This window comes from Arachis duranensis, chromosome 1 (assembly GCF_000817695.3).
Source record: "Arachis duranensis cultivar V14167 chromosome 1, aradu.V14167.gnm2.J7QH, whole genome shotgun sequence".
NCBI classification, from domain to species: Eukaryota; Viridiplantae; Streptophyta; class Magnoliopsida; order Fabales; family Fabaceae; genus Arachis; species Arachis duranensis.
This window is the reverse complement of record NC_029772.3, coordinates 3,738,419-3,752,641: the sequence shown is the minus strand read 5'-3', so window position 1 is coordinate 3,752,641 and position 14,223 is coordinate 3,738,419. Positions and strand designations below refer to the sequence as shown.

Below are 14,223 nucleotides of genomic sequence, written 5' to 3'. Positions count from 1 at the left end.
TTAGAATTATTTTTTATAATTATGAAAATAATTATAAAAAATTATTTTGATAAAAATAATTATAAGAAATTATAAGAGAGAGAAAAAATCATTTTAATTTTAGATTTAATTTTCTTGTCATATGTCAATATTTTATTTATTAGTCAAATTTATGCCACCTTAACCACCAAAACCAATGCCACCATAGAATTTTCCTTGTAGAATAATGTATAGTAAAAATTAGACTATTGTGAATGAATGGAAGAAAATATAAAATGTCCATGCCTGTGATGGTTTATTTTATTGCATATTAGGGTTCCCATCTTAAAAGGTTCAAGTCTATATATTCCACTGAAAAAGTGAAATATGTTAATTTATTACATCACTTTCTGAAACAGGACTTTGTCAGCGTGAGACATAATGGTCTGAGAGTCAAAATATGCAACATAGTAAAAACTCTTGGCCACCAAGAAGAATGAGCTCTGAATGCCATCTTGGGAATTTTGGAGCACTATTTGCACAAACTCTTGCATTTCTGATTCTATTTCTGGTGTAGTGGCGGTTTTGGTTGCAATACTCAGTTCATTTTTTCCCTTCTTACTTTGGTAATCTTTGAGCTTATGGCAGACTTTGTTAGTGGCTTTGAGTAATATTTGGTACTGAGGATTTAGCTGTAGCTCTTGTAACCAATCACCAGCCATTAAATTTATAGTTTGCACAATCAACTCTGCTTCTCTTTTGGAGCTGCTTCCTTCATTTTGCCAACTAAACAACCAACTCTGCCACTGACCAATTCAGGAATAACAAATTTTCAAAAGAGAGACTAACCTCTCTTATTTGTAACATTGTGTTTTTATTTTTATTTTTAATATTTTCTATTTAAGATTTTGTAAAAAATAATAAAAATTTTCTTCCTTTACCTTTCACAATATAAAAATAAAAAAATGTTTTGTTAAACTACAAACAAACGGTAAATTTTGTTGTGTTCTAATCACAAGAAATAAATAAATAAATAAATAAAAACTCACAATTTGATTCAAATAATGGGAAATTTCTCGTCCATGATTTTGAAAAAACTCCAATCCAAGATAGTGAAGAGTTATCAGCAAAATCCCAAGAAGTTGCTCGTTTTTGTTGTTCTTATCAAGCCTCCTGCAGCATGGGTTGCATATTCACCACACATTCAAGTTTCTAAAAGATGTATAATAGAATAAAGAGCAATGTTACCTGACGAATAAAATTATGAGGAGTGTTAGGGCAGTAAATTTTGTAATTTGTAACTATTAATTAGTTATTATTAGTATTTTTAATGGTGTGAGATTACATTTAATGATGTAAAATTGGTTATTTTCCTTTTGCTAATTACATGTTGGCCAAATTTTAATAAAATTGTTGGTCTCCTAAACTTTTTCTAAAAGTATTATTTTTTACCAACTTTTAGCCAAACATTCTATGCTTTGTATACTCCATTTTAAACGCTAAAAAATAAAGTTTAACTCCTAAGTGTATAAAAATAAAGTATTAACCAAAAATGTTGGCTAATATCGATAAAAGGTATGTCTCTAGCAGTTGTCAACCTTCTCAAAACTTAAACATATCGATCTCTGAGTTTAATTTGTCTCATTTTAAAAATTCTTTCACGTGTACGTTTGTATATCGGCCAGGTTAGTACATAGAAGTTACATTTAATTTTTCCATTGGATCTCCAAGTAAATAGAGAGATCGATGTGTCTAGATTTTGAGAAAGTCAAGAATTTAAATGTATTTTTAAATTTTCGAGAACTTAATCGGACTGAAAGGCTAAAGATTTATTTGTCGTTTTCTCTAATATTTATTTACCTGTTTGACAAGTCTTGTCTGTTAAAGTTGTTATTGAGTTGTTCTAAAATGACCTTGCTTGCTTCATCATGGTTGATATGGAACTTGAATGCCTGAATCAAAGTTACGGTTTTAGCCCATGCGAGTCGCTCTAACCACCTTTCAGATTCAAAAATGCAAGCTGCTGCCACAAAATAAGCTTGGAGAAGACTCTCTTTGGTCACTCCAAATTCCTCCAATCCTGTTTCCGAGTGCCATCTAACAATTTCCATTGCAAAATTTAGAAGCACGTCAATTTTCAATACACATATCTTATAAAATAATAATTGAGTGCCTCACCGTTGGATTTTCTCCCATTCTGCAGAGTGCACTGCTTGACTCTTGCTGTAATCCAATTTGGCAAGTTCAAGATAAATCTCGTTGTTCACACTAGGCAACCTGCCCACAAAAAACAAATACATAAATGAACAAAAGCAACTACTCAAATGAAGATGACAAAAATATCTATCTCCTTTTAACTTTTTATTGGTTCGCCGATTAAAGAATCTCTACCTGAAAAGTGTCTTTGCAATCCAAACAACGTTTTCACCACCATATTGTTCTATGTAAAATCTTGTCTCCAATCTCGGTAAACTTGCATACCAAGGCACATCCAACGCGTAACTCACCTATAAATATTATTTATTACCATCAGAAAAAGAGTGGCATTGATTTAAAGAGTAAAAATATAATTTATGACCAAATTTAACTAAAGGGAATGATATTGGAACATACCTCGCCAATTAAATCTTTTGTGATGATCCATTTATCAAATATCTCATTAGACGCACGCTTCTCTGATAAGAATTTGAAGGAAAAATATTTGGCATCCTGAAGAATCATTTCCCCAGGAAAAAGCACCTGAGAAGCTCTATAAAGATTGAATGTTGCTGACATTGACGGATTTGTTTCTCCAGGAAAGCAAAAGAACTCACCATTTTTCTCAAAATGCTTGAGTGCATCTACCAAATTTAATAACTTTAATCATTTCTGGAACCATATATTATATATAATCATATTTGTATTTAATTAAATGTTTAATTACTCTGTTAGTTCTTATAATTTCACGAAATTTTCAATTAGGTACTTATACTTTTTTTCTTTTTAATTGGATTATTGCACCAATTTTTTTTTTCAATTAGGTTCCTCTTAATAGTAATTGACTTAATTATATAAAGATCCAACTAAAAAAAATTGGTGTAAAGACTCAAATAAAAGAAAAAAAAGTATAGAAACTCAATTGAAAAAAAAATTGGTGTAGTGACCCAATTAAAAGAAAAAAAGTACAGGAATCTAATTAAAAATTTCACGAAACTATAAGAACTAACAGAGTAATTAAACCTTAATTAAAATACAATTTAGTAAAATGTAGAAAATAGTTTTTTGTTTTATTTTCTATATATGAATAATAAAAAGTTACCGGGTAAAACTTGGTGACCATGTAACCTTAGTAACCTAAATGCCATTACTGTATCGTCAATATCTGGAACCCCCGAATCTCTTGTCCAACCAAGACCCTTGTCGGTCCAATATCTGAAATTATACAATTTTCCATATTTGAAGTCACTGAAAATCTAAATCAAATAATCCCATGAACTTACCTTGAGATATACGTCATAAAATCTTTAATGTCCGGCTCAAAATATCTTGAAATGCCGAGACGTTCCAAACGATCAACGGTCCAACTCCGCTCGAACAAGTCTATGGGATACGAGTTTGGAACTGGCCAAAAAAAAAAAAATCAAACATATCAAGTATCAACTTTAACCCACATCATACATTTGGCAAAAGAGAAAGTTTAAGAACCAGCTGCACTTTTATTAAAATTTAGCTTAATAATAATTAATTAATGGCTACAAATTACAAAATCTGTTAGTCTTTAAAATTTCTCATCAAATATTATTTTAGTGATAGTAATATTTCTAAAACTGTTTATGCTATGGTGATAGTATTTTAAAAATATTACTAAAATTAAAATAATATTTTTTATTATTTAGTAACGTTTTTTTAAATATTACTAATCAAATATTATCAAAGTATAAAAACATATAATTTTAATTTTAAAAACACTTTATAGTTATTATAGTCATTAATTTTAAGATGCTTGTTATGGTGTCCATGTATAATTGCCTAATTTATGATTAAAAGATAAAAAATATTTAATTTAAAAATTTAAAAATAAATAATATTTAAAAATTTAAAATTTATTATAAAAATAAGTTAAACAAAAATTAAATGCAAACTCATAAATAACATAAAATTGACCTTAATTTTATTAGGAGTTAGTTGAAATTTATTTTAATAATTTAATGACAATAAAAGTTAAAATCTTTACCACATGGATAGATACTGTAATTTCACAAGTTTCTTTAATGAAATGTATGACATCAAGTCATCAACCAAGTGAGAACCACTGCGGAGTGTGTTCTCGTAGTGAAAAAGATCATTTTTTTTAATCTTCTCAAAATTATACATTAAAAGAAAAATGCTAAAGATCATTAAATTTATTGTTAGAATTAGCATTGGATATTAGTAATGAGTTTACTGACAAATTTATTGGTAGATATAATAAAAAATTCATCAAATAAAAAGTTATTAGTTTTTTTTTTCTCTCACTCTCCCATTTTTTTCTCTCTTCTTTCTCTCCTGCAATTATATCTGGCCACCCTCCGTTAGCGTTTTTTACCTCCATTCTTTTTCAAATTCTGTGTCAAGTCGCTTATATCGTGTTTTATTGCCTCAAAAGGAGTTGCTCCCTCCGTCTCCGTTATTGTTAATTGGAAGAGCTATGCTGCCGCTTCCTCTATCGCCGAAGTTGTATCTCTTCTCCGTCGTCCAAGTAGGTTGTCCTCGTCCTACTTCCTATTCCATCTTGTTTTCATTTTTTTAAATAAAAAACTCTAATCGCCTTTTTCTCTAGTTCATGTTTTCCCTCTCCGAGATGCATCCCCTTCCTCTCCCAAAGCTTGAAGTTGCGAGTTCCTCTGTCTGCCACTCTGCCAGCTCAGCCGTCGCCTTGTCATCGTTTTCTGTCTCTCGTCGCTGTCACTTTCAGACTTGCTCGTTTCCAGCTCCATTCCTTCTGGCGTTTAGGTATAGTGCGCAACTCTGTTACTCGATTCATTTCTTCAGCATCTCGTCGCTGATTGTTCTACTTCAGTCTTTATTAGTTGTTCTTCTTGTTGTTAATTTTTTTTGTTGATTTTTATGTTGTCGTTGCATAAATGTTCAGTTCTTATAGTTATTGAATTTATTCGCTATTATTGTTCTTGATTACTTAATTTTTCGCTAATAATTATTCAGTTCTTGTAGTTATTACTATTATGGTTCTTGTTGATTTGTTAGTGATTGTTACCGTTGCTGTTATTGTTCTTGTTGATTTATTAATTTTTTTACTAATAATTATTCAGTTCTTGTTAATAATTCTATTGCTAATTTTTTGTTAGGTGTTATTAAATTTTTTGATATGCAATTATTAAATTTATTTGCCTAACTGTTATTGTTCTTGCTGCCTATTTATTGTTCTAGCTGTTATTATTTGCATACCAATTGCTGCCAAGTTATTAATCTTGTTTGGATACTTTTTTTGTTATTTGATTGCTGCGAACTTAGATGAGATTATATAACATTTTGGTTGATATAGAATTTTTAATTTGGATGATATTTTAAGGTTTATATTAGAATATAATTATGTTTTGTGTGTTTATTTATATATTATTTTTATTATAATTAGTTAATTGTTAGTATCATAAATAGTTTAGTATGGTTGATTCTTTATATAATGTAGTAGTATTAGTATAGCCTAATCTCTAATACTCATTAGTATTGCTCTTTCGATTTCTGATTTAATTTTGTTTAATTTTTGTAATTGAGGTTTGGTACATTTTAAATTTGATTTTCCTGCTTAATTGAATTCTTTTTTTTTAATAATAAACTTTAATATTTAAATTTGTTTGTGAACTTTCAACTAAAAGTTATTATAAGTTGTAAAATTTTAAATTTTGTTAGTTTAGAAATTATTAAATTTAAATATTTAAAATTAAACATTGAATTTTCAAACAAATTTAAAAAAAAAAGTAAGTTTATTGTCGATTAAATCTACCGGTAATTATTAATTTAATTATTAATAATAAATAATATATTACTGTTGGATTTATCAGAAAAAAATCCAACAGTACCAAGCTCCAGAATTACATAATTAAAAGTTTATATCTGCCGCTAAATTCGTCGATAATTAACAACAACAAAAAATTCATTAACAAACAATTACTGACAAAATTTATACCATTAAATTTATTCCACCGCTAAAATTAACAGTAAACAAGTTACTAACAGAATTTTTAATAAATTAGCCAGTAAATCCAAAAGTATTCAACAACTTTTTTGCAGTGATATTTTGTTTAAGATTCTAGGTGTTAGGGAAGACCACTTGAAGTAGAACACGGAAGAAAATAAAGAAGATTTTGGCTTCACTATTTGCAATAAATGAAAATCTTAATAGATTTAATAATCGTTAGAAAATCTAGCACTAATATGATTTGAAGTTTTTAACTAATATGATTTAAATTTGGTCAATGATGATTTTCTGAATTCCAATGAAGTTTAATAGAGAAGACATCTGAGGTAGAAGATGAGTGATGAATGAAGAAGATGATCCAACTTTTTCTTTTTCTTTTTTAGTATTGAGATTATCCTTTTTTTTGTAACATATATTTTGCGTAGTTTGTGGGTATAGGATTTGATATCACCCCAAAATTGTTAAAAGAAAAGAAATACTACAGTAACCTTTTTCTCATTAGTGTTTTAAGTGTTGTTTTATTGCTTTAAAAATTCCTCAACGAAAAAGATAAAAAAGTAAAATTGTTTTTACAAATTAACTTTGTAGTATTGACACACAGTCATTAGAGATTACATTTTATAGGAAAAATTTTAAGTATACTAAAAACATTGGTGTTTCAATTATTTTAACCGTTGATTTTAATTAATATATATTATATATATTTTTCGGTACATTTAAAACTCTTCCCATTTTATATATATGCAAAATTTCAAACACAATAACTTCACTTTAAAATCAATTCTTCTAACCTTTTTTTTTTTTTGAAATCAATTCTACAAACATACACTTTAAAGTTAATTAAAAGAGAAAGTGTTATATGGGTAGTGTTGTTAATTACCTGCACCATTACAAACGTTAACAGTGTTGTGGAGATACTTGAGAGCATTTTCGTCTTTGGTCTGCATGTAAGCGTAGGCTGTGGACGCCGGAGAGAATAAGAATGAACCATCTTTTGACTGCAACTTCAAAAGTTGTTTCCACTCCAAATTTACCATTATTCCCTCCAAACTATAGAGTACTGATGTGGGCACCTTATGCATAATTTCTATTGGTATTCTAAACATTCAAGTAGTATAGATATATATATCATATCAGTTTAGTTTTCAATTTCTCAATTAATAATGATATTCTCTCCGGTAAAGTTTTGAAAATTAAATTGATCATTGAAGTAATAAAGTTAAAAATTTAAAAATTTAAAGATTTAATTGAGAATGAACTAATTAGAATAGAATAGTATATTTATATATAATATAAATATTTAAAAAAAATTGATTTTTTTATTTTTATTATTTTAAATTGATTAACTACTAAAAAATTGAACTGATTAATCAAATTCTTTTATCAATTTTTTTTATTTTTGATGAGTTCATTGTCAATCGATTTTTGTTTGAATTGAACTAATTTAATAATCAGTTTTTGATTAACCTAATTCAACCGACAAATTCAGATCAATTCTCAAAATATTACTCTCAAGTAATAATAAAAAGTTGAAAAAAGAACTACTCAAAAAAATGATGCTAGATAACCAATTTTTGTTGTCAACATCACCTAATTATTTATTTTAAATTTAGATCTTAAATTAAATTCTTAGATCTAAATTCTAAACTATCAACTTAAACTCTAACCATGAATAATGTTAACTACTTCCTCTTAACCAAACATGTGATACCTTTTGAGCTTGAGATCTCTCCTAGCTGATAATTCTTTTAAGACAGGAGAATCATCCGGCACTTCAATATTCATACTTCGTGCCAAGTCAAGAAGAGAAGGTAAAGTAAATTCAAAACCAACTAGAGCTTCTGCGGCACTCTCATCTTGAATCTTGCTTAGATTTTCCTTAAAGAATGTAAGCCCTGTACGTGATAATATGAGAATGTTATAGTAATGAAATTCATTGAATATAAAAAACATTATTGAATCACATAAATTATATGTAAGAATAAAGTTACCCTTGTGACACATTTGGGGGTGCAAATTCCATTGAGTGAAAGCAATAACACAGGCGAGGGTATTAAGAAGACGGTCACGGGGTGAAAAGAAATTAGGATCACCCCAAGAACCATCTGGAAGCTGATTGTTGGCTATCCATTCAAGACACGAAGGGAACTGAGGGGCATTTCCGTCATTAACATCTTTCACCAGACCAACCCATGCAGTGTCATATGCTGACACGCTTATTTCTCCATCTTCCATTGACCCCAACATACATTTCACCACTTTTATCTTCTCTCTTATTTCCTTTGTTTCCACCTCCTTTCATACAAATCAAACATTAATTACGAATTAATTAAAGAAGAATAAACAAAAATACACATAAATTTTTATACGATAGACAAATATATACTTTAATTTTGAAAAAGTATAAATAGACAATGAGAATACTATACAATGTGAATAATAGATATGTCGAATGTTCAATTCACTAGGTGTGCGGATGGTTATCTAATGGTATAGTTTAGCGTAAACCCCGCTAAAATTAGTAAATAATTAGTCAATAAATCGAATTTTAATTAGAAAAATTAGAAATGTAAATCTATATTAAAATAGGATAGAACTCTTCAAAACGAGAATTTTGACACTAATTTTAAAAAATTTGTCCAAAAATTGAGCCAAACAAACTAAACCGATTAGATCAGACGTGAACCGGACCTAAAGCCCAATATATATAATTATTATTTCAGCCATTTGCCATTCATTTGCTTCCTTCCAGCACGCCGAGAAGAGAGATTGAAGAAAGCAAATAAGCCACCAAAAACCTAACCCTTTTCAATTTTCAGATCATTGTAACTTTTAATCCGAAGCTCCGATCGTCGCACCGTTTGCAGCCATGCGTCTGCGGCGTCAAACTTTACAAAACACGGTACATTGTAAGGTAAGGAATCCACGTTTTCTTCCTCAATTTTTTCATTTATAGTTTCGAAAATCATTGAGCTTTGGTATTGAAATTTTGTGTAATTTCGATATTTAGGATCGAATTAACTTGGTGAACTTGTCGAGTCTTGTCCCAATTTTCCGTTGGTGAGGTGAGAACCCTCAAACCCTATTGGATTTCTTTGTTATGTGCGTTGAAATTAAGTGTGTATGTATGGATATTCATGATATGATATAGGTGAGGTGTATATATGTGATATGAAGCTAATTAGGAACATTGGAAGCTGAATTGGTGAATTATGGTTTGTTGGTGTATTGGGAAGTGTATGTATGAAAATGTTGGTTGATATATGGTGTGTCATGATGATTGTTGTAGTGTTGAGGGGGTTGTGTTTGTCAATAATTGCAGGTTTGATATTCAGATGAGAATGGTTTTCTTTAATGAGAACGAGTTTTGATGTTTTGTGGAATTTGATTTTTTGGCCGAACTTCGACGACTCATAACTCGACTTTCGGACCTCCAAATGACTTCAAAATTGTTTTATATGAAAATTGGGTTCGTAAAGTTTACGCCGTTCGAAAAACAGAAAAAAATATTTTAAGATGAAAAAGTTATGCGTGCTGGAAGTTTGGGATTTAAAATGGCAAAGCTGCAGTTCATACTTGGTGAAAATTATTTGGAAAATCGTGCATCCACACGTACGCGTGGCTGACGCGTACACGTGGCTGACGCGTACATGTGGCATGGGGGCTTATATGCGTACGCGTAACCAGGGGATGCGTACACGTCTTGAGCTAAACACCTACCTACGCGTACGCGTGGCTCTGTTTTCTGCAAAACCAGATTTTGAATTTTTTAAACCGAATTTTAAACTTCTAAACTTCTATTTTCATCATTTTAGACTCAAATCATAGTATGAGGTTTAGTATTAGGATGGAGATAGGAAATTGGGATAACTTGGCGATGAAGTAAAATAGGAAAATTGATGAAGCAAATATGGAAATAGGAATTATTGGAGTATATATGATTTTATGGCATGTATGATATGCTTTTGCAAAGTTTATAATGGTTATGAATGTTATTGTGGCATTATATACTCATTTGATCTGAGATACGAGTTTTCTTGGGTAAAGTACCGTGGCCTGCCACCACGTATTTCTGGTCGATACTCGATATTCTGTTGACCCTACGATGTAAGATGTGACCGGACACTCTAAATTCCCGGGAAGGTTGACCCCTATTGAGCAATTTATAACATGAAAAAAAGTTATGCATAGACTCTTGGGAAAGCGTGTCGGGGGACAGTCCAAAGGTTTAGCAAACCGGACTTGTCGGGTTGGCTTAATAATCGACAGATGAGACTCATCAGCCATAGGACAGGCATACATCATGTGCATTTGGTTTGTTTTGTCTGCTATGCGTTAATTGAGATTGCTTAACTGGATATATATATATATATATATCATGCTAATTGTATACTTGTTACTTGCACTACCTGCTTTCTACTTGTGCTTGAACTTGTCTGTTTGTTTGTCTTTGCTAAAACATTGGTGATGGAGGAACGGAGGAGAGGTGGACATGTTTAAAGTTGAAGTTAGGTTTAGGTTGGGTTTGGATTTTCTTAGAACACCTACCCCTTTATGGTTTCTGTTTAGAACTTTAAGGCTTTAATATGAAAGTCGATGTTCTAGGATTGTCTCTGGCATTCCCAGGACCTTATATATTATATGCGTGGCACTTTTACCATGCCGAGAATCTCCGGTTCTCACCCCATACTATGTTGTTATTTTCAGATGCAGGTCAAGAGGCTCCTCGCTAGGCGTCTGAATTCGTGAAGCGGAGTAGTCCATGAGTTATTTTGGTTATCAGTTTATGTATATATGTACTTAGCTTTCTCTCTTAGAAACTTGATTATTTTGTCCTTCACAGAGGTTAAAGGAGAGTTAGGGTCTTATTTCTGTATTTTGGATATTTTGGGATACTTGTATATGTATGTAAATATTCTCCAGCCAGTCTTGGCTTCGCAGACTGAGTCAGGAGCTAGTTATGATGTATTTTTGGCTCTCTACTCACTCTTTCGCTTATTCATGTCTATAACCTTTAGATTCTTAGCATGCAAGTAATTCTGTTTCTTGAGTGTTGCGCTTTTTATTTTGCGATTTTGCTTTACCCGTTTTTCAATACTCCTAGTATATTATATTTTTCCGCTATTATACATAAGTATTTATTGATTAGAGGTCTGTAACACCACACTACCCCTATTCTACGACTTAAGCGTAAAGCTCTGTGTAGTAGGGTGTTATATTTAGAAGGTAATTTGGGAATGAAGTCTTTTTTTTTATTTTATTAGGTCAATTATAGAGCTCATTATTCACAAAAGTCATTGTCTACCTATCAAAATCTTTTAATTTTTTAATGAATCATCTGTACACACTAATATTAAGTTTTGTTGTCATTTCTACCCTTCCATCGTCTGAATAGTGACTGCTAAATGACTTTGTACATTATATAACATGACTCTTTTGATGACACAATAGAAACTAAATGATAAATTATTTAATTTGTTAAATTTGAATAAAAAAATTTTGCAAGTGACCCTTAGAATCTTCATTCTCTTTCTTCTTTAAAAAGTGAATGTGGATCAAGGATTGCAACTCAAAAATAGCTGATAGGGCTCTGTTTGAAGTCAATTTTAGAGAAAGAATGAGATTCTAAGTCAATTGTAAATTTTTTTATTCAAATTTAATAAATTTAATAATTTATCATTTAGTTTTTATTGTGTCTATTTGTCCTCTGACCTTTATTTGCAAAATGATGTTGTTTTCATCAGCAAGGACCTATTTGTCCGTTGAACTTTATACCCCTTCCAGCGTAGCACTATAACGAACACCTAGACACCGTTTCAACTACATCAGCCAATCATTTAGTATATGAGAGACAAATAGACGGAATGATTAAATTGTCCTCCATTTGTTAAAGTCAGAAACTTTTTGTATTTAAAATTTATCAAAAATGTATTTATCAAAAATAAAAAAAGTCAAAAACCTATCTATCTTTTTTTTAAAAATTATTATTATATTATATATATTTTGTCTCCGTACACAAAATTTGTTGGATTCGTCTCTCGGCAACCACCAGCCATTTTGTTTTAAAAAAAAAGGAAAGAAAGAGAAGGTGTTGNCACCCTTCTTCCCCTCTTTCTTGTCTTCTTTTCATTCCCAATCAACCAACTCCTCTAAAAACCCAAAGATTTTTGTTTTTTAATCTTCTTTATCGTCTCTGATCCTACCAGCACAATTAGTGTGCTGTTGTGTTTCTATGGTGTTTATTAGATTATTTGAAAACAATAGTTTGGAGATCAGCTGAATCTCAAAAAGGTTCTCTTCGAGGATTATAAAGATCGGCGGTGGATGGAGATGTGAATAGATCGAGGGGTTAAGGATTTAGAGAGTGTGCGTACTAATCATCATGGTGGACTGGTGACAGTGGTGGTGGGATGGATAGAGATAAAAGGGTAAAAATAAAAAAAATGTTTAATTATTCTGTTAGTTTCTATAGTTTTGCGAAATTTTTAATTAGGTTTTTATATTTTTTTTTTTTAATGGAGTTCTTGTACAAAATTTTTTTTTAATTAGGTCCCTACATTTTTTTTTATTTAGATCTCTACACTAATTTTTTTTAGTCTGGTTCTTATAAAATTAAGCTAATTACTACTAAGTGGGACCAAATTGAAAAAAAAATTAGTGTAGGATCCAACTAAACAGAAAAAAGTATAAAAACCTAATTGAAAATTTTGCGAAACTATAAAAACTAATAGAGTAATTAAATCTAAAAAAAATTGACTACTACACGTTGAACGTAAAAAAAATTTAACAGAAGGAATAAAATTAAAATTTATTAAAAACTTTAAAAATAAAATTAAAATAAATTAAACGTTAAAAATATTCTTAAAAATGTTAAAAACAAAATATATACTCTACCTATTTTTTTTTAAGTTAAAGAAAGTACTTAATATTACATTTAAATACAAATTGACGATTACATATATAACAATTATTTATCTTATACTACTTTTACGGATGTTCTCTTCTAAACCTAAAGACAAACAAAAATTTTTTTAACAGGGACATTTAAAAAGTCCCTTAATAATAATGTTTTGATAAAGTAACAGAAATTTATTCACCTTTAAATCAAGAGTTGGAGAGGATTTTGCATGTATTGGACGAAATCCACATTTCTTGGCATGTTTGACTTCATTAATTCGGTGAGAACGTGTACCTATTGGAAAATATATGTTTGAAGCAATTGGTTCATTAAAAGCGTGTCGTTACCCAATAACAAGTTATTTATAGCAAAATATATAACATCAACTTTTTGTTTTAAATGATGAATAATACTAAGTAATTTTTTTTATATATAACTGAAACACGAATAGTACTAAGTAAATTTTCCAAATATTCTAAGAATACTATTTTTTTTCCTTTCCTTTCAATTTGCAAAATTTCTGCTTCATTCCTTTTTAAAATTTTTAATTATAAAAATTCTAATATCATCATATCATAAATATAATTATTTATTTCAAAAGTTTAAATGGATACTTTTAAAGACACTTGAATGATTATTATTTAATATATACTAAAATCACTTCTTAAGGTGTAAAGATTTGGAATTTTAAATGAAGACTTTACCACTTAAATTACATACATATTCAATACTATGTAAATTAAATCAGATCAAATATATAATTAAATAAACAAGATAACGAAAGTCATATACAAAATTACAAGCATACCCCACAAAGAAACCCGAGAAAATTGAAGGTGAAACTTGAAAGCAAAGTTATATTTGGGTGGTGGAGGTGGGGTAACATGAGAACAACGAGGCATGCGATTTAGATGGAAAGGAAGCTGAGAAGTCATTGTTCACCAGTATAGGCTCAAAATATCATGCACACTTTTCAAGCATATTTATAGGAAAATATGGTCACAAAAGATATCAACACTACAATTAACCTTAAAAGAAAGTTTAATTTGGAATTGTAATATAAAACATAACCCAGACAAAAAATTAGATAGAAAGAGTGATCCTCAAGTAACTGCGGACGGATGCAAGGGGCAAGCATAGGCCTTGGCTTCCAACTTATTTAAATTAAAGTTAATAATTTTAAGTATATAAA

General features: G+C 29.8%; 1 protein-coding gene across 5 annotated transcripts in view; it reads right to left on the bottom strand.

The window, feature by feature from the left end:
* LOC107472867 ((-)-kolavenyl diphosphate synthase TPS28, chloroplastic) overlaps positions 1-13,987 on the bottom strand; it is a 63,130-nt gene extending 49,143 nt beyond the window's left edge. For 2 of the 5 annotated variants that reach the window (XM_052259423.1, XM_052259436.1), the window contains exons 1-13: positions 13,935-13,987; positions 13,840-13,886; positions 13,231-13,325; positions 8,125-8,428; positions 7,845-8,028; positions 7,014-7,231; positions 3,438-3,558; positions 3,257-3,369; positions 2,572-2,798; positions 2,350-2,465; positions 2,137-2,235; positions 1,819-2,055; positions 1,008-1,131 (exon numbers count right to left, since the gene is read on the bottom strand). In XM_052259423.1, coding sequence (XP_052115383.1) covers positions 1,008-1,131; positions 1,819-2,055; positions 2,137-2,235; positions 2,350-2,465; positions 2,572-2,798; positions 3,257-3,369; positions 3,438-3,558; positions 7,014-7,231; positions 7,845-8,028; positions 8,125-8,428; positions 13,231-13,325; positions 13,840-13,886; positions 13,935-13,966 — 1,917 coding nt within the window. In that variant the 5' untranslated portion in view covers positions 13,967-13,987. Of the gene's footprint in view, positions 1-262; positions 765-1,007; positions 1,132-1,818; positions 2,056-2,136; positions 2,236-2,349; positions 2,466-2,571; positions 2,799-3,256; positions 3,370-3,437; positions 3,559-7,013; positions 7,232-7,844; positions 8,029-8,124; positions 8,429-13,230; positions 13,326-13,839; positions 13,887-13,934 lie in introns of those variants that run through there. The other 3 variants (XM_052259420.1, XM_052259428.1, XM_052259434.1) reach the window with 3 other exon arrangements.
* Positions 13,988-14,223: the final 236 nt, after the last annotated feature.